The sequence below is a fragment of the Poecilia mexicana genome, unplaced genomic scaffold, assembly GCF_051168715.1.
Source record: "Poecilia mexicana isolate PSO_F unplaced genomic scaffold, ASM5116871v1 scaffold_11, whole genome shotgun sequence".
NCBI classification, from domain to species: domain Eukaryota; kingdom Metazoa; phylum Chordata; class Actinopteri; order Cyprinodontiformes; family Poeciliidae; genus Poecilia; species Poecilia mexicana.
In genome coordinates, this window is record NW_028263380.1 from 6,863,884 (window position 1) to 6,884,737 (window position 20,854).

The 20,854-nt window shown below is 41.1% G+C and overlaps 1 protein-coding gene across 1 annotated transcript in view; it reads left to right on the forward strand.

Moving 5' to 3' along the window:
* The first annotated feature begins 1,531 nt into the window (after positions 1 to 1,531).
* trim71 (tripartite motif containing 71, E3 ubiquitin protein ligase) overlaps positions 1,532 to 20,854 on the forward strand; it is a 40,563-nt gene continuing 21,240 nt past the window's right edge. The window contains exons 1-2 of the mRNA XM_015007568.2: positions 1,532 to 3,737; positions 19,899 to 20,066. Of these exons, the coding sequence (XP_014863054.1) occupies positions 3,000 to 3,737; positions 19,899 to 20,066 (906 nt within the window). The 5' untranslated portion in view covers positions 1,532 to 2,999. The remainder of the gene's footprint in view (positions 3,738 to 19,898; positions 20,067 to 20,854) is intronic.

Below are 20,854 nucleotides of genomic sequence, written 5' to 3' on the forward strand. Positions count from 1 at the left end.
GTCTCCTCCATGACTGTAATGGTTGAGCTATGATGGAGTGAGACAACTTAAATCAGTACATGTCCTAGAATGGCTTAGTTAAAGTCCAGATCTAAATCCAATTGAGAATTGGTTGTGAGACTTGAAAACTGATGCTTACTTAGCTTGAGCTAAAGAATAATGGACAAACATTTTCATTTCTAGAAGTGACAAGCATATAGAGATACTCCAAAAGACTCGCAGCCCTAATTTAGGCAAATCCTGGTTCAAAGTGAAAAGTGAAAAGTGAATCATTTTCCTTAAGCTTTGGAACTGTGCTCTACTTTGTGGTATCTTCTCTTGGAGTTTAGCAAAATTCAGAGGCTGAGTTCTTTTTTTTTCTGAATTTATGTTGCATTAGGAGAACATAATAATGCTGGCAAATGAATTCTACAGCACAATGTTGCTTTTAGAACTGTAGGACGAAGGAATCGATCGATGAGGGGGAAAATATCAGATGATGGCTAATGAAATGGCATCCTTTGGAAATCCAAGATGGTTGGGAGATAAGCTGAAGCATTCCATTGAAGTGCAAACAGCAGAATTAGATTTACCCCGTGAGTTTATTTTTAACATGGCCAGGATTTATCTGAAGTCAGCAGATGCTGGAACGAAGCAAATGATTCTCAGCTTCCAGAAATATAAAAATGAATGGGTCTTTCTCTGACAAACATGTTCTCAAACAACTCACTTGTGCTGTTTTGGAGGCGTATTTCTTCTTAACATGAGTGCTTAAAGTTATTTAACACAAAAATCATAACATCGATTTACATGTACCTGTAAACAAACAATCTACCACAGAACAAATAGAATAAAAACATGTGCTAACATCCACTTTTAGGTCTTAAAGTGGATAATATTCATCTGTACTCCACACTCGACCAGGTTTAGTTTCTACGGAAAAACACAGATGGAAAGTTGCCTTACTACTGCTAATCCTTTTGAGAAGCTGACATTTTTTTCTCTGGTAGTCAATTGTAGCCCAACCAGAATGTGATTTAAGGATTTTCCTCTGGGGGGGTTTGTTGACAAAGAGAAAGGAGCAAACAAACAGGGTCTTAAGTGTAGATAACACTGGAAGAATAATCCCATTTCAGGTTGGAATGCAGTTCTTAGTCTTGGGTCTAATTTTCCTTCTGGAGCATTTTCTCCCTGTGCAAGTATGGATTCTCTCCAGGTACTGCAGCCTCCTCCCAGAGACCAAACATATGTATGTTTAGTTATTTGGACTTTGCTCTTAGGTATGTATGCATTTTTCCTCAGATTAATGTCAGAGATTGTATGACGCCTATAAGCATTGTCTTAGCCTTTCAGTTGTTAGTGTCCAGCCAAACACTTTGTTTAGCAATAGAAACATATTTTTAATGCAATTTATTTAATGGGTAAAACGAGTTAATTTGTTAATTAATTTAACATGCTAGCCTCAATACTCCAGACTAGGATTTGAACCCATGAACGTCAACAGAGCAGTAATTTTAATTAAATTATTCGTAGAATGAAATAAAATTAGACATTTGAGTCCGCACCGTGTTTATTTTTGTCTAACTCACAATAACAATAAAAAATAACAACATGAACTAAATTGAATTAATTCGCTAGTTTTTTTTCACGGCAAAAATAGACAGGCAAAGCGGGACCACACAGAGGACCATTGTCCTTCACCATTTCCGCCAACTTTATCAACAAAACCGTGCACGTTCGCACGTCTTCCAACGTAACCGAGCTCGAGCTCACACAGCCTCACACACCCCCCTCTAGCCGTCGGGAGCGAGCATGCGGCACACCCCCCTCTGACCGTCGGGAGCGAGCTTGTGGCACACCCCCCTCTGACCGTCGGGAGCGAGCTTGTGGCACACACCCCTCTGCTGTGTCCTCTCAGGACGGAAGTGAGTCCATTTTTCCCCTCAGTGTGATAAAAGCGGCTGGAGGAGCTGCAGCCCGTGCAACACGCGCCCATGAGAGGGCATACGCTATGTTTTACGTGTGTGTATTCGCCTCGTTGCAAACAACAACAACAAGCGAGAAAACGAGGTAATTAGGGGGCCGTCGGAGCTAGCTACTCCGTTTTTTTTTCTCTCTCTCTGCTGTCTTGTTGAGGGGGGCGAAACCCTGCGCATTCCTCCACGCACAGTGCCAGACGGGGGGAATACTCGCCGACGGCTGGACGGGAACGGAGCCGCATTCACACAGCGGTGGCTCTGTGGGCTAGACGGCGGGTCCTGCCTCATGTTTTTGGCTGTTCGGGAGAGCCGCCGCGGCTGTTCTTTGATATGTCGGTGACCCGGTGCACGCTGCGACCTCCCTGCTTTGATGAATAATTCACGTGCTCTGTCTCCGAGGCTCGCGCTGAGAATACCGAACGACCGTCGGCCGCGCGTGACGCCTTCTGGACGGACCTCTAATGGAGGAGGCCAGGCCAAGCTGGTTTAACTGGTTTTCCATAGAGTGGGCAACAGGAAACACGGGAGCGGCGTGGTTTCTGTGGCTGTAGTCTAGGAGCTGCTGAGTGGCCCTGAAGTCATGTTGCCTGGTCGGTGGGGGAGGAGAGATTTAGCTTCCTGGACTTCAACAGCCATCCAGTTTTAGGGTTAATTCAACAACGGGGACACTTTTCATGCACCAACATTGTCCTTGGTGTGGTGTCATCTTGCTCTCATTGGAAAACTGGACTCTTATAAATTTTGCTCATTCTTTTTTTTTTTTTTTTTTTCTGAGGGATGATCTGAAGTTTTTTTTAATATCTAAAGAACTGTCTAATTGTGAAAGTTGATTACCTGCCCCCCTTTTTTGCTTCTAATTGAACTATTTAAATCAAATTCAAAACTTACTAATCAGCACAGTGGAACTGACTGTACATAACTCAAGAATCTACCTCAAAAGCCACAGTTTCTTCAGTCTAACTGGCTGACAAATTCTCCGATGTGCAGGGAAACTAATTTTTCCCTGCATGTGTTGTGAGCTGAGCTGCGTTTCTACTGCAGATGGCTTCTTTCCCTGATTCTGACCTGCAGACCTGTCCGCTCTGTAAGGAGCTGTGCGGCTCCTCTGCTCCCATCTCCTCCAACTCCTCTACCTCGTCCTCCTCTTCGCAGACCTCTGTCTCCTCTAACCACGCCACCAAGAAGCTCCACGTCCTGCCCTGCCTGCACACCTTCTGCAGGCAGTGTTTGGAGGGGCAGCGCAGCCCTAGCGACCCTCTGAAGCTGTGTTGCCCCACTTGCGACCAGAAGGTCTCCATCTCTGAGGCCGGAGTGGACTCCCTGCCTTCCTCCAACTTCCTCTTCAGCAACCTGTTGGACGTGGTGGTGAGCTCGGAAGATCAGATGCAGAATAAGAACGGTCACCATCACCTCGGGGGCCTGATCGGGGGCTCGTCCGGGTTCCACCCGTCACACGGGGGCCTGCTGCACGTGCAGCACATGGGGGAGCCTCAGTGCAGCTCCTGCGATGAGGAGAACCCGGCCACGTCCCACTGCCTCGACTGCGAGGAGTACCTCTGTGACAACTGCGTGCGAGCACACCAGCGGGTGCGGCTGACCAAAGACCACTACATCGACCCCCTGGGGGAGAGCCTCCACCTGAGCCGGGTCAACTCCATCAGCAGCGGCACAGGCCAGCCGGGGGTGTCCGTGTCCCTCGCCCAGTCCTTGCAGAACAACTTTGCACTGCTGTCTCTGTTCCAGGGCCGGATGAGCTTCTGCCAGCACCATGATGGCGAGGTGAGTGGCACCGGTTTCTTCAGATGTGTAACAAGATGTGTATTATTGACAGAAACGGACCTGTTGCAAACTTACTCGCATTAGTCCCTTCTACGGTTCTGAGCGTGAGCAGCAAAGAACCCATACTGTGAGCCATATGGCCTTAGATTCAAAGGGAGCTGAGTGGCTCTTCACCTAGTTCCCTGGAGAGGAGCATGCACGTTTGTTGAGCTGGATATTGACACACACATGCACGCACACGCACACACACACACACACTGCATCCATACAAGCACTTCTAGGCGTAGACACATCTAGAGTCTGGTTAATCTGTACCACACCATCCATTCTGGGCAGAGAGAGAGAGAGAGGCTTCAGCTGTAGCTGCACAACACATTTCTCAGATGTTTAAAGGTCCTGTCTTGGGTAAGGATCTATATTTTTCTTAAAATGAAAATGGGGTCAAGTTGAGGGAAAATCAAAGTTTTTCTTTGTTTTTTTTTTTTTTTGCATCATGTGTTCTGGGGTCAAGCAAACTACCATGTGTTATGGGAAGAGGAAACCAGCTTGTTTTTATTTCTGTCATATGCTTAGGAAGAATAGCAAAACATTTATAAGAAGGGGTTGGGATTCTTGAGAACATGATGATCCTTTTATGTTAAGTGGTTCTTTTGCAGAATAAGAAAGTAGGTAATTTGATTCCTATTGTTTTAAGGTCTATTTCTACTTAACAATCTGAGTTTCTGACTTCCTGATTGAAATAACTGCAACATTGTGTTATGGTTTCTGAATTCCAACTTTGAGCTTTCCAAACAACCTGAAGTTCAATATCCAACATGGCTGCCAAGAATAGGAGAGCTAGCCACAGCTGCAGCTACGAACTACTGGCAGCATTGAAAGTTTGCATCTGATTGCACTAGTGGCAGAAATACTGTTGTACAACTTGGACTTTGGTGTTTGATAGCATAAAATGGGGATCAATATTAAATGCTAAAACACATTGTATTAGCACCACAACAATATGGATTCCAACTGTTTTTCTACATAGTTATCAGACCCTCATGGTACATTATATGCAGCTTAATTATAGAGAACGGAGCGCAATAAAAGTATTTTCATACTTTTATCCTTATTTCATTGTCTAAATGTTATATCCATTGGTATCCATCGGTAAATCTTCCATTTTTTTTATTCATCTATCCATCTGGGAGAGGAGATATGGATGCGCATGGTTAATAAACTTTGGAACCAGCAGGGCAGGGTTCTTAAAAATCCGTGAACGGCCAGAATACTGGAATCGGTGCACCGCCAGTTGTATCTCTCATAACACCCATCCATACTTGTATGTATCTATCTGTCTATCTGTCTATCTATCTGTCTATTTAGCAGTCTTTGCATTTCTTTGCAGAAAAATCATTTTTTAAACTTCTAATTAAGTTTTGTTTTAATTTCATCTGGTTAGATGTCTGGTTGGGAAAAGTGGGTGATTTTGACATGAAAAATGTGAAGGACCCCCTGATTTGATGGCATAGATTTATGATGCATGTACACCCAATTAAGTCAGTTAATCTGATGGAAAAAGTCAACGCTGTGTTAACATATTTTACATTGCCAATAACAGACTGTGATTACAATCTATTAAGTTACGGAGGCATGTGTCTCTCACTGCCTGGGTCTGCAATTAAACACTGCCGACCCAGCAGGATGCCATTCATTGTTGACAGGAACTCACAAAATCTACTGGTGCAGCCCACCATGAAGTTACATGTGCTGTATGACTTAAGTAGGTTCAGGAAGGTTTGGCATCATGAAAACTTGCTCTATTGCCCCCATCTCTTCTCCCTCTCCCCAGAAGCCTCATAACAGCCCTAACAGGGAGGCAGCACTTTAGAGATTACATTGAACCATTGGGTCAGGGGACGGCTAAAGCAATTCTGATTGATGAAGTGTTTCCAACCTTTTCTGTTGAACTTTCTCTTTTATCTCTGGGTTGTCCTTTACTAGAGCTTGTAAATTTTGTCAATTTGAAACTGTACGGCGAAAATGATTGTTGTTTTTGTGACAGTTCCAAGCCCTATTAAAGGGAAGGACTCGATTTGTGGCAAAAAAGGAGAAATAATTGAAACCGAGCCAAGAAAACGTTTGATTTCATCAACGTACCGTAGAAGGCTTGGGTCACCTCCCGGGGTAGAAATGAAAACTATGTCCAATCCAGAATAATCTTACCATTGTTGGATCTCAGGGCTTTTGAAGTGCAGAAATGGTACCATTTAAGTATTGCCTGTGTGAAGCCTGAGATTCATTGTTGTATGCACAATGACGAAACCTCCTTTTTAAACTGTAGTAGCAGAGATTATTTCAACTACCAGTTACATTTTAATTTTGTTTTGCTTTCTTTTAAATGGACAGCTTGCAATCTAGTTCATAATGGCCATCTATAATGAAGCTTGAAACTCTGTGGTGCAACTAACCCAAAATGGCTTTATTACATACAAATAGAAACCATGCCAACGCCTTAAGAACCTGTTTTGCTAGACAGTTTACTCATTAATCAACCACTTAAGCTGACCATGTCACATGAATCCAGTGTGGAGGTACAGTCGGGTGACCCATTGCACCCGATGGCCCCTGCAATTAGCCTCAGTTGCACTGCCCACCTAATCTTCTTGCCGTTTCGGCTCTGAATGTATTCCTTCGTGGCTCAAAGTGAGTAACGGCGATGGGTCGGCGTCATCCCTCTATATTCTGTCCTGAATCAGGCCAGGAGCAGGTTTGAACAAATTCTGTGTTTATTATGTCAGCATGAGGATTGACGATTCTGTTAAAATCTGCTCGACTCTGTTGTTGACTAGCGCTTCACGCTTGTGTAGACCCAGCTGTGTCCTGTCATCATTAAGATTTCTCAAATTTTGATTCTCAGGAAAGTGTAAATGTTTGAAAAATTGTTTGAAATACTTCTTAGATATGTTTGGTTCCAGATCCATTCACACTTTGCCATTTTTTTGCCCCTTCTTAATTCTTCTCTGTTCTCTGATCAAATTATTCTGCCTGTTGATTGATAGCCTCATGTCTGTACAAGTAATAATTGGCTTTCAAAATGGATTTGGATAATTCCCACAGTGGATATGAATTTACACCGGGTAGGTCCAGAATGTCCCATTGCAATCGACTCCACCATTTAGAAATGGTAATGTGACCTGGTCTGAAAGTTACTTTGGATTTTCAGTTTGATGTTTTGGCTGTCGCTCCCTACTGGTAGGCAGCCTGGGTCTACAGATTTTTTATTATTTTACAAATTGTAAGAATATTCCCAGTTAACTCGCCAATAAGCACCAAGTTTACACAATCTTTAAGTTTAATTTTTCTTTTCCATCAAGCAATATAAATACGGTGTAATATTTAAAATGACTAGTCTCCAAGCTGTATTGAAAACGCAACTTGGTGGAAAAAAAAAACTAGTATTTTTCAAATACTAGTGTTTTTACAGAGTTTATTTTTCTACGTTTTATTGACTTTTTCTAAGACCCAGTTCATTGAGGTTAAAAATCTGGTAAAAGAGTAAGTGGATAAACTTGAACTTCTTTTTGTACAACGATGAGTCAACTTGCAACAACAAAGGACAGTTTGGATTACCAGTTTACTAATTTTTTTTTTTTTTTTTTTCTCCTTACTGGCCTCTTTTTCTGTTCTTCCCTCCCATTTACATCACCAGTCCTCTGCCAGTAAATAGGTAGGTTCAGTTTTCCAGTAAGGGCCTCATTTCCCACTCACTCACTCCCTCCCTCCCCCAGGGCTGAAGAACAGTGAGTGACACAGGAGAGGGCTTGTCTTTCTCTACCTGCGCGCACTGAGAAAACAAGGCCATTGTCCGTCAACCATCTCCATGTCCATCATCGTCACATTTTCCCATTTATTTTGACGCTCTGATGGAAAGATCAGTTTTATGTTTGAACAGTGCAATTCTTCTTTAGGTGTTGATTAGTTGCAAGTTTGCCCTCTTTCTCATCAGTGTGCAGATGGGTTACTGTTCTTTTTGTGAGGTTTCTCATTTTATTGAAGGTGTTGACTTGAAAAGGCCCCGGTTTCAGGACAAGGATAAAACACAAACGCCTCTCTAATCTACCTCATGTAGCTCCTGAAATGAACAAATCGAGCTGGCAGTTTGCTCACCTTTTTGATTTTTCTTAATGTGCTAAGTCTTGACAGATCCATATATTGAAAGGTGCTACTCTGTTGAAAATTACTTTGATGTTTTCACTCCAAGAATCACTGCGACATGTTAAATGGAACATTATTCAAATAACTTGAGTGAATAAATGTCACTTGCAGCTTTGTTGTTTTGGTTATCAAAACACTTCAAGAAATTACTATAAGAACAAAAAACGTTCTACACTTATGAAATGTTATTTGGCAACATATACTCTTACAAATGAAAATTTATTTTGTGATTATATTGAAAAAATTGTATTCAGATAAGAATTTTGATTTATAATAAATTCCCATGAATGTAATCTGAAAACTCCCATAATGGAAAGAAAACAAATTTATCTACCATTTCCATGGGAAAAATAATAAGTCAATAAAATATTAAATATAATAAAATTCATTTGCAGTGTGCAGTTGCTACTGTATGCAGTTAAAAAAAGGCTTGTTCAAGATACCAGTTTGCTAAAGAAAATCTATTTCAAAATGGGAATACTTAATTTTTTAATGTATTTTTATTATCACAAAATATCATACTAAAATGATACAATGTTTTGTCTATATTGGCCTCACTACAAACTAGCACAGGTCATACTTTCTGGGGATAAATAAATATAATAAACTATCAAATGAAAGTAGCTAAAAGTTGATCGCATTATTGTAAAATAAGCATGGTAGTAAACACCCACTACAACAACATAATATCCAACACACAGGCGGCTAACGCTACTACCATGCTATGTTTATTACAGCATTGCACAATTTCATTAAAAGGCATAATTTGGTTCAATCTGAGACAAAAAGACCCTCCACAGGCAGGATAGTTTGAATAAAGACGCTTACAAGCAACAGAAACGCGACATAATGTTGTTTTCTTCATGCACTGCATCCCAAGGCTGCATAGACTGGAGGGTATTTTGACTCCATCATGACATAAATGGTGAGACACCTGCTTCGTTTATCCGTGGCCCTAACCACTTCACACCTACACACCATCTCGGCTGTAAACCTTCCTTTCCATCTTGATTATTTCACACCTTAATCCAGAGTCTTTGTGTGAAGAAGGGGGGTGCACATGCTCAGCTGCTTTTATTTGGCACGTGTGAAGAGAAGAGTGGAAGTTTCACAAGTTTTTGTTTCTATTTTTGATGAAGTAAACCTAATCGAGCCCAAGCCTTGTACTTTTCAACTTATTTCCCTCCGCTTTTGGAACAGTTTCAGTTCCTGTCATTGTCTGTGGAGGAAAATATAGTTCTGTTTTAGTCGCTTTTTAGTCGCTTTTTAGCCATCTGTAGTCTCTTCAGTTTAAGTTTGCTTAATTTCTTCACAGAGGAAGGCTTCTTAGGGTCTCCTGTGTCTCTTTTAAGGAAAATACTTCTACACACAAATATGAATCCTAGGGCAGAATTAAGTTGGTCTTTTGAAATACTCATATTAAATGTTATTTGAAGCATGGATATGAGTTTTTAAAGTTAGCAAATCACAGATCAACACAACGTAGTGCGTCATTGTGAAGAGGAAAGAAATGATCACTAGTTAATTGCAAATGTGTAGCGTGCGTCTCGACTCGAAGTAAAATCCAGTATAACCAATACCCTTCATTGTGTAGTCCAGTTTCAGTAGCTGTTCTCTGAAGGCCTCAATGGTTTGTTAGAGAACATTAAGCCCCTTCTCCATCCGTTCTTCACCCCCGACCAGATTCGTTTCCATTTGCAGATCTTGTGCGATTCTTCCCTGTTTTTTGGATCCACTTTGGTGATGTACAAGACGGACCTAGCTGGGTATAGCCGCAGACCGCATTCGTTGATTGGCCTGTAGCTTTACGGCACCAGGCGGTACTTGCAAACTCCTTAAACAACAACATCTCAACCCCCATTTTCAAGCCTCTGCAAGACTGTACTAGTTGTCGAGATGATGAGCTGCAAACTAACACTTCCACGGTCAAACCTTGAGGTCCCAAACCTTATCAACTGGCGGAAAAGCGCATACAGCATCAACTGGACGGATCAACCCATAATGAACAGACTGAGAAATACTGGAGAAAAGTCCGCCCAAGGGTATATGCGAAAGTAAAATCATTTGAGTGTTGACCACAGCTCCTGTGTGCTCATGTTGCTACATTTTTGCCCATAGTCGTGTCCACATAATGAAAAATGCATTGCTGATGGAGACTTTCATGTTGAAGATTTAACTTATTGGGCCCTTTTCCCACATAATAAAAACCAAGGTATGTGGACACACAAGCTAATATAGCAGTCCACCGAAGCGACATAAATGCCACCTTTCAACCCCACTCTCTCCTTATATGGACCGCAAATAGGCAGAGCATCCCACGCTGGGTGAGAAGTTGAAATGGAAAATTGGATTACATCAAAGAGCGCCCTCTGCTTGCTGTGATGTCACGCTCCAGCATACAAAGCACAAACCGGCTCCATCTGAGAGACACCTAATGATATGTTAATCCCACAAAATGTCACTCTGCGCTTTAGATTAAATTGTTCTCGTCGTACTTCCGTGCGCGGCTTCACAACCCGCCTTTATGGGATGGGGTGCCTGTTGCTGGGTAATGGCTGCCAAAAATGTGTAGCGCTTTTAAGGATTAGGTGAAGTTGAACTAATCAGTTTGATGGCCTTCTAATGCCTTTGTGTCTCCTGAAGGGCCCGGTTTATGTAGCTTCAACTTAAGATGTCGGACTCTCCGGGGGAGGACCAAGAATGTTGACGTGCGTTGCTCCGCAGCTCTGCGATTCCACTTTTTATTTGCATGTTTTTTACTGCTCCAGTTATCTAGTTCTTTTGTCAGAGGGTATCGCCTGAAACATTTGCTTGCTCGGCCTCACTCCCCTTCTGCGGAGGTCACCGGTGGAGAATGTTTGTAAGGAAACCTAACCCAACACCGATGCTGATACAAGTCTAGAGGAATTCCTGTAACCCGAGTTTATACCTCCTGGGTTCTCTTTTCCCTTCTCCCTTTTTCTTTCTCTCACACACATGCTGGGTATTTCCTCTGTCCACTCCTGCCTTTCTCATCAGCCCGGTCTGTCTGTTTTCTGTCAAAGACAAAGGACATTATAGATACAGAAAACCTCCTCAACATGATTTAGCAGCTGTTGCAGTTAAAGGGGCTCGCTGTTGCACTTTGTCACTGCTGGAAGTATCTCAGGGAGTGTGTGGCGGCAGTTGCATCTCCCATCTGTAGGTAGTTATCCTCTGAAGAGGATTTTTTTTTTTTTTTTTGCGTGTGTGGCAGCAGATTTCGATTATATGAAGTTGGACTTCCAGGGTTTTAATGTGCACCATGTGCCTAGTAATTAGAGAGCGTTCCTTGTTTCCTGTGTGTTTCATTTGGGCCAAATGGAAGCGTGCACAAGCCCGTCGAAGGCTTTGATGTCTATTCGAGGCCTTTTTTTTGCCCATATAAATTTTATGGATACAAAGGAAGGCATTTATCACATTCTCTTTGACAACGAGATTTAGAAGTTGTTCAGAAGCCGGAACCTGCGCCACTTCCTACTCAGCGGTTGGGCCCAAATGGGATTTTAATTGGCCATTATTTGACCTCACTCAACAGAATTGTGCTGTTAACACTTTAAAACTTTTGACCCTGCATTGTGGTCACCGCACAGCTTCGAGGTACAGTTTACCTAATGCAAGTCAGCCCAGCTTTTAAAGCCCAATTGATTTGTGTTAAGTAAGTGGGGGCACATTTAGACCAGTTTCATCCATTTGTGTCAATGATGAAAAGCTAAAATGGGAGAAGATCATCGTCATCACTCCAGGTGTGAAAAATGTTTCAGTTTGCCAAGTTTTTATTTTCTTTGCAGGTTTTGCTTTCAAATCGAATGTCTTTTGATTTTCACTCCAAAATGACACAATCAACAACGTAGTTGGTTAAAAAGTTATTTTGCCACATTTCACCTTCCCACCTCCCAGAAATGTTTTAATATGTGCTGGGTCATAACCCCAACAACGACAAAGACCATATTAGTTGGGGAGACCAGAGCAGAGAGCAGCTGAAATGCTAGCATTTGTTTAAAAAAAAGAAAGAGTGCAAAAATCTGGAATTCAGGGTGAAAAGTTAACAGAGAAAAAAAAAATTCATAAGTCTGTGGTTTAGTTTAGTGGTTTTATTATAGTGATGATGGTGTGTGGTAATCCTATCAACACTGACGGGTTTGCTGGGTCTTCTGGAGCTGGTCGGGTTGTTTACGGTGTCAGGGAAATGCTCTGCAACTAAGAATAGCTTCATTGTGTTTGCACACGTGGGCATTTGTTACCTCTCAGCGCCTCCACATTTCATTCACACAGCTCCTCCAATTTATCGATTCTTTCATGAATCAGGCTGTTATTACCTTCCCAGGCTCCTCTCCCCTCCCCTCCTCCTCCTTGTTGCTGAGGCCCCTTCCTTTTCCTTCATCCACCCCCACCCCGCCCCGGTCCCCTCCACCCGGCCAGTAGCATGCTCTCTGCATGAGGAGGCCAGCTGACTCTGGTTTGTTTTCTTTCCCCCGCTGCCGTCCGGCCCAATCAGAGCGTCGGCTTACAGCCGCCGCCCTTCTCACCCCACCCATGCCTGCCCCGGCACCACGCTCCCTCCCCCCGCGCCGTGGCTGGCCGAGTTTCAAAACATCGACAGGAGGAGGCCCGTGTGTTGTATTCGTGGCAGCGGGCCAGCGGGGTTTGCCTCGGCAGGGGTGGAGCCACAAGACCGAGACGGAGAAACGGACCCAGAGAGAAGGGGAGTTGAATCGTGTCTGAAGAAGATATTTAAGAGGCTTCGTCCTGGTTTCAGCTCTGATACTCAAATACTCGACCCTTATTCTTTAGTAGGACCGCTTAGTTGTCCTGGACTAAAAATCTACAAGTTATTCATGTCCAAATGTGTCTGAAAGTAAGATGATCGAAAAAGAAATAATGCGGGAATGACATTTAATTCATAATATCTGGAAAAAGGTTTCAGCTGATGACTGACTTTTGTTGTTGAGGTTTTTCCTGCATTGTTGGAACTTTACTTCTGCTCGCTTTAAGCAAAGTTTCTGTTTCCATCAACACGTTTGAGTGCAGCTGCCTGACATGCCCACAGCTGACATCGGCCCCCAGGAATGTCCTCTTTAGGTTTATTTAACTTTTCAGATGTTTCTTGTTTCAGATGTTTCTGAGCCAAATGGAGCTGATTTCAAAGTGGCTACATTTCAAAATTTTGTCTTTATTTTTTACTTAAATTGGTCTTGCACTTTACAAGTGGGCTTATATTTTAGGTTTTACTATTATTCTCATGGTATTTAATTGTTTAATTCAAACTACGTTGAATTAACGTAGGTGATATGGATGATATTTTGTGGTACTATTGTGATAATGATAAAAGTGGCTATCTTTTTTTTTTTAAGGTAAAAACGAACACTGCTCTTGAATAGCATTCTCATTTTTAATACGTTTCTTTAGGCCACCAATCATTTAAAGAAGTGTGTAAACGGTAACTGTATTTTCAAATTTATTATTTATTGATGCTTTCATTGAACAAACGCTGGTGACAATAGTAAAACTGATAGTCCTGACAAAACGGACAGTTTTAGGGCGTTTTTACTAATTGGAATTTATTGTGACGACAATAAGTGAAAATTCCTACAAGAAAATTATCACGATAAACGATACGATAAAAGTACAATTTCTTCAAGGAAATTAAGCGTGCATTAAAAAAAATTGAGCGTATTGCAGTATTTTACAGGATAAATACGCCAGAGCATCAACCCGTACAAAAAGTCTAAGATGTTTGAAACCTGCTGCAGTCGCTGCAGCATTTGAAGTCGCTTGTGAACAGCAGGTTAAACCCTGCACACCCCCTATGTTAAAGGGGCCGGTTTTACAGCGGCCATAAACATGTTTACAGTCTGGTAGGAATAATGGCCTGGGTCTCTCAGCGCTGCGTCCGCTGATAAGTGGATGCAGAGGTTGCTAGCCAAAGGAAGGGCTGACGTGTTTCTCGGTCACATCCCCGTCACTTCCACAGAGCCGAGACACTGACATCCAGCTGGAGAGGAGAATACATGCTGCTGGGGACAGATTTGGTTTCTTTTAGCTTAGATTTTAAAAAATGTTGCGAGATATAGTCATTTTCATTTAATTTTTTTATATTTTATATATTTTTAAGCAATGCAAATGCACATTAAAACTCAGCGGAGACATCCTGAAATAAGGCAGGAGGTGCAGTAAATATTCAGATGACTTCATCAGACCTCGTCAGACTTGTTTTTTCTCTGTTTTGAAGTGCAAATTCCCACTTTTTGCAGAGCCGTTCTGGTTTTTCTGGTGCTGCAGCGTGACATTACACAGCCCCCGCTGCCTCGGAGCCCCTCCCCCGCCGCCACCGCCTGTGTCGGCTGTTCACGCAGGCAGCGCATGCAGCGCGGGGCCGAGCTAATGGCTAGTGGAGCCGGTGCCCTCTCCCCCAGTTCTCAGTGCAGCTGAAGAGGAGGATGGGAATTGGAAATGGAGCTGATGCAACTGCTGTGCGAACACAAAGCCGTCACGATTTGACTCTCCAAATTCCACATTTCAGTGCTGCAGCAGGTGGTGAAGGAACCACTTTTAGTTAAAAAAATAAATAAAAAAATCACAATTATAGCTGTAGTTTAATGATTAGTTTAAGTTATTTAATTTGAGGCATAACTTAAAAAAAGAAGAGGTGAAAGAGTTCTGTCCATGGTTTCTCTGAAACTGTGCAGATTCAGCCCAACGTTAAGTTTTTAAAAATGTAAACATTTAACTATAAAAACACAAAAACATATTTCAAATCTAATTCATATACACACACGTAGAAAATAAAACAAAATTGTTTGTGATTTTTTTTTTTCCTTCCTGAATATTTGCACTGCGACAGTTTTTTCTCGAAACGTTTCTAAAATGAGGGTGGACACAATGAGGGTTATCACATCATTTATTGTAATACATTTCTAACAGGAATCCTGATTTATTGTTGCCACAATAAATTCCAATTAATGATCTTTAAACCCTCTCAAAACTGTCTGTATTGTTAGATTTACTATTTTCTTTCCACTGTTGGTTCAGTAAAAGCATCATTGAATACCAAGAAATGTAAAACTTAAGTTCTATTTCGTGATACAAATCAAACTTTTTTATGCGACTGTGTCCTAGACAAGGGCATTACAGATGGGAATGTCTTTTAAGATCAGTATTTGTTTGTAGGATTATAATAGCCAGTCATACAATTACGTAAAAAAGAAGAAATAAATGGTTCCTATTTTAACTTTTGTCGTTATCATAAGAATAGCACTGCAAGATATTGTGATAAAACAGAATCCAGATCGCCAACGCCTAATGGCAAATACCATTTTGGACAGTAGAAGAACAAACATTAAAGAAGTCTAGGATTAATTAATTAATTCTGCTTACATGGAAACCGTGCCTAAAGTTGAAGAAAAATGATTAAAATACCCCTTATGATGTTTTACAGAAATAAGTCCCACATCATGACTTGATGATGTTGAAATCATTAAATTTTTCACAACATTTGTTTCCAGTAGTGAGTCGGTGAGTGAGTTTAACTCGCTGCAGTTCTGCCCCTCCCCAGCTGTTGCTGTACGCTGCCACTTGGAGAAAGCTCTTGCCCTTTTCCCCACCCTTACAAATAAAACATTTCATGTTGTGAGAACCGAATGAAATCGACTTTAAAGGATCGAGAGAAGAAAGAAGAAGCCTCCGGTTCGCTAAGCAAACACTACAACCTGCTTCCCATCTCCCAGCAGTAAAAGCGTCTGCTTAGGATTTGTGACTTCAGCTCCACATTACCCTCCAAATTGTTGATTGCTTCCCTGCTGCAATTGCTCTAAATGACTGCAGGAGCCATTTCTGCCTCAAAGCCTCGTTCGCAGGGTGGTTCCTGAGGAATTTACGGCTCGGCACCACGACCACCTCCACTCTGGTTTTTTTCTTTTTGGGGGGGTGTTTTTTCCATTTCTGAGTCACGTATGCACTGTGACTTTCCATGACATTTTCATCTCGTCATTCGAAAGCAAAAGAAGAAAATTTTTTACTCAGTTTTAGATGTGAAGTGAAGAGGAAAAGGAAGGGAAAAAAAACCCTCTGAGATAACAGAACCTTTCCATGAAGCCCTGCGAGACGAGCCTGTATTCTGTGTGGATCGATAATATTGAGCTGTTTTCCAAGATGCCTGTGTATTATGTAATCTACGGCTCCAAGGGGGGGAGCGCGTTTCACCTGGAGGAGCGGCTGATGACACCCAGGCTGGACGCTGCGTTGACGAGGGCCTGCAGCCGTTTGTGAAAGCACAACGCCACTTCTCTCCATGGTCCTTCTGGCCTTTGTTGGAAAATTACAGTCATTAAGCTTGGCAACAAAATCTGGAGCTATAAAATGGGGTTAAAAATTTCAGATTTGTCTGTCTTCTAGATGTAAAAGTAGAAAATTACTGAATTATCACAGAAAATGAGCAGAATGAATAAAAAGTCAAAATAGGGCTGACATTTTCAGATTTGTCCAGTTTTCTAGATGTAAAACTGAAAAAAAAAATTAAATGCTAATCAGATAATGAATAGAGTAAATGCTTAACCCTGTCACAATAAGCAATAAATCAATAAGCATTATAAATTAAAATGAGTGCAATAATTTTCATTTGGGCAACGGCTGTTAAGGATTTGATAACATTTTAATGGTGTTGAAAATCCAGCATTTTGAGAAACGCTGCAAACATTTGACACACAGGAGAAAATAGTTTGTTTTCCCTGCCTACACCAATGCAATTTTGGTTACCGAGATTTTATAACCGTATTAATTATTATTGTTTTATATTGGACATATGAAATGTTTCCAGTTTCAGTGTTAAATGTTCTTTAGAAAATAGTTTTTTTTTTTTTTTTGATTGGGCGTTAATAAAGCATCATCTTTGGTTGAATATTGTCTCAAAACAACAATATTATCGTTTATCGCAATAATTTCTGGGAAGATTTATCGTCATCGTCGCTGGTTGGTCGTTTAATAACCGATTCAATCAGCATTTGTCCCCCCGAGCCTCCTCATCCTCATCATCACTCTCTTCCTCCACCCCGACCCAGCAGCATTCCAGCCTTTTGTGTGTCTGTGTGTGTGTGTGCGTGTGTGTGTGCCGTCTCCCTCTGGAATTCAGGAGATGTCAGCGGGGGAGGGACAGGCCGAACCGGGCCGGTCCTGGTCGAGAAGGCCGAGCCGAGTGACGGGGCGGTGCAGAAACTGTGGCGGAGGCCGGAGAGGCTGCAAGAAAAGGATCCAGAGAGGAGGTTAAGCTGAAGGCAGAGAGGAGGAGGAGGAAGTGAAGTAAAGGGGGAGGTGTGTCTCTGTGTGTGTGACTCATTAGATTAGACCGCTCCCCAAGGGAACCGCCAATATTGATGGATTGATTGCAGGCCCCTCTCCATCCTCTCCGCTCTGCTGCTATTGGAGGCCATTGATCCCGGGTCTCTTTGGGACATGACGCATGGTGCATATTTAATTAACCTCCTATTACAACCAATCGGATTCAGGCAGTGGGGGGTTTACAGCAAGGCTTAGGTTTTAACAGCAAAGGTTAAATCACATGTTTGTTTCCTCAGGGAAATTTTGGTCAGCCTTTTAAAAGTGCTTTTTTATTTATTTTGTTTACTCTGTAAAAACCCTGCAAGGATTCTGACTTTTTTTGTTTTGTTTTTAAACTGGGACCAGTTAATTATGAAACCTTTTCCGACTCTGAAAGAAAATCTCTTTACAAGGTTCTTAAAATGCATCGAATCGGCTTTTTTCCTTGTAGAAAAATTAAAACGGGTATAAAAAAATTGTTTTTCTGGAATTTAATGGAATGATTTCTGAATATAAATCATAGTCGTTCATTTCGGTTTGATTTTCATCAAAATCAAGGGATTATATTCCACAAAGTGAAACTTATTGCGACAAAATGCATTTATTGACGTAATAAAATAATGTAACGCATGACATAAAAAAATCTGAGTTTTATTTTTATCGAAAGATAATGACTCAATGAAATTGTCACAAAACATAAGCTTGATCGAATTATGTCCGACTTGACATCATGAAGTAAAGTGAAATGCACGTAAAAAGCGCCCACTCCAGCCAAGAATAAACAAAACAAACATGTTGCTTATGAATTTATAAATTTAAAAAACCTGATATAAACAAAAATTCAACCCCGAGTCTGTGCCCCAGTGTAAACAATCTGCTCCTGCAAAACACTTTACTTGAGAGAGGAAAGCCAGAAATGTCTGTCTGATTGAAATCTGCTGCGTTTAGATGATTACAACCAGCTGATGCAGAATTGATCCGGTCGGCTGCATAAACTCTGCACATTAACACACACAGCCACAGAGATAATCAATCACTCATCCGTCCAAATGTTTTCACAACTACGCATTTAGCTGAAAATGAAGCAGACAATGTGTCTAATTTCAGAGTTCCTCCACCGTGTTTGCTTTGAAACGGTAGCTCTGACAATGTCAACAAGTGATTAGAGGCAGACATGGTTGATGTGTGTAGTTCTCACACACACACACACACACACACACACACACACACACACACACACACACACGTACTGCTGGAGGGAGTCGGTTCTAAGACATTTTGTTGTTGGCTCAAGATATAATGAATAATAAACCTCAGTCACCATTAAAAAGTTAATTGGGATACATCAAACGTTTGTAATTGCACATGGAAATGGTTTTAATATTAAACATGTACATTTATATAAATATGTTATGTGGAATTGCCTGTAAAACTCAATTGGAGTCTTTTACGCTGTCATATGTTGGATATTGATCTGGCTTTGGTTCCCGTTTTCCTCCTCCGGCTGTGTTTTGAATGAGAAACGATCTGCGGGGCGGCGGAGGATGTGAGGCTCCCTGGCAACGCATGCATATGGATGACTTGTGTTAGCATTCATGGCCCTTCTCTTTTTAATTAGCTTTGTGTTTGTGGGGGAAGTGGAAGGGGAGAGGACCAGGGTGTTTAGTTTGTCATGGTGCCGCTTCGTTTTGTATCATTAAACACCTGAATTTTAAACACAAGAGCAGCGCCTGTATGGAAAACAAAAGGAAAAAAAATCAATTTAAAAATGTTCACTGAGGAGTTCTCGTAAAATTACTTCTGCATTCTAGTATTACAACTTTATTCTGGTTTTGTATCGACTTTGTTTTATGACTTCTCGTGTTATTAGGACTCCATGATGTGAATACTTTTACTTCTCATATTACAAGAAGTAAAACGTGATTGATATCAGAAAGTAGGTCAAATACTTGTATTGAGTAGATGCACTAATATTTTTACATCTTTATTCTGTTAATAATTTCCTTATTCCTGTATCATAACTTTGGTTTGTCTTTGTCATATGACTATTCTCATGTTTTTACTTTTTTTCTTGTTTTTGCAACCTTATGCAGTTAATTTAATTTATTCTAGTATTATTTTGACTTCATGCTATTATTTTGACTTTGTCATACAACATTATATTTTTACTTTATTCGGTTATGTGTTTTTGTGTCATATTACAACGTTTTTGATGTGTTGCAACATTTTATTGAGTATTATGATGCCTCAAATATTACGACTTCTTTATTCTCACATTACTTTCTCTGTTTCCAACCTTTTATTTCTCTGATGACTTTTTCCTTGTGTTCTTAATTTTCGTATCAAAAATAATTCTTAGCCAGTCCTAACATTCTGTCACTTTAAATGTAGTTTCTCAGTGCCTTTTGTTTTTTTCTTCTGTTAATCATAAAGGTAACTTGAATGTAACGAGAGCCACCAGATGTAGATGAAACCCGTGCGACAGTAGCATGTAATCTTTAAAATAAAATTAGCAGGTTCTTCTGCTGCACAAACATTTCCAATCGGGGCCCAAACATTTCCCCACAGACTCTCATTCAGGTTGCGCTTTTCCAAAAGAGGAAACTAATTCCTCCTGCGTTGGTTTTTGTGCAGGTGTTCCTGTTCTTCTGCGAAACCTGCTCGGTGCCGATCTGCAGGGAGTGCAGCGTGGGCCGTCACATTGGCCACACCTACGTCTACCTGCAGGACGCCGTGCAGGACTGCAGGGCCATCACCATCCAGCTGCTGGCAGACGCTCAGCAGGGACGACAGGCTGTCCAGGTGAGGGCGCGTTGGGTCTTCTCTCAACATGCTACGGTTTCCTGACTGCCACTGTTTAACATTTAATGCTAGAATGGTTTCTGTTTGTGTAAAGCTGAAAACGAACGACATTTCCTCACCGCTGTGGTTTCATGCTTAGTTGCCCCAAAGGAAACTCCAAGACGATGTATCGGTTATCATTTATCGTGATAAATTTCTCATAAGAATTTTGATTCATCGTTGCTTGATAAATTGAGTCATGATTTTTAAAAAAGAAACCAAACTGTTACTTTTTCTATTGATTTTTTTTCCATTGAAAGTATCAAAAAAAATACCAATAAATTTGAAACCTTGATTAAATGCAGTTACTATGACCAGGTTAATGATAAAAATCCCACTTCTTTGACATATTTTTATGAAGTGTGATTGGTGTCCAGAAGATACTTAGTAGACGTTTTTTCAAGAGAAATATTTGTGTTTGTGGGGCTTTGACTGCTGTGCCATTGAGTCATGTTACCTAAAAAAAGAAGAAATAAATGGTGCTTTTCACTTTTGTCATTATCACAACATTACTACAGAATATTGTGATAAAACTTTCAGTCCATGTTGCCCAGATTTCAGTCAGAAAATGTGAAATATTTTCTGTGAAAATTTAGATTTACAGTTTAAAATGAACTAAAAATCAAAAAAACATCAGCAGTGTGCGACACTAGACAGGAGCGTCAGTGTGTGCGCATTTATTTAGAACATAGTCAAATTAATAGCTTCACTAAAATCACTGCACTGTAATAAAATTGGCCAAACAGATT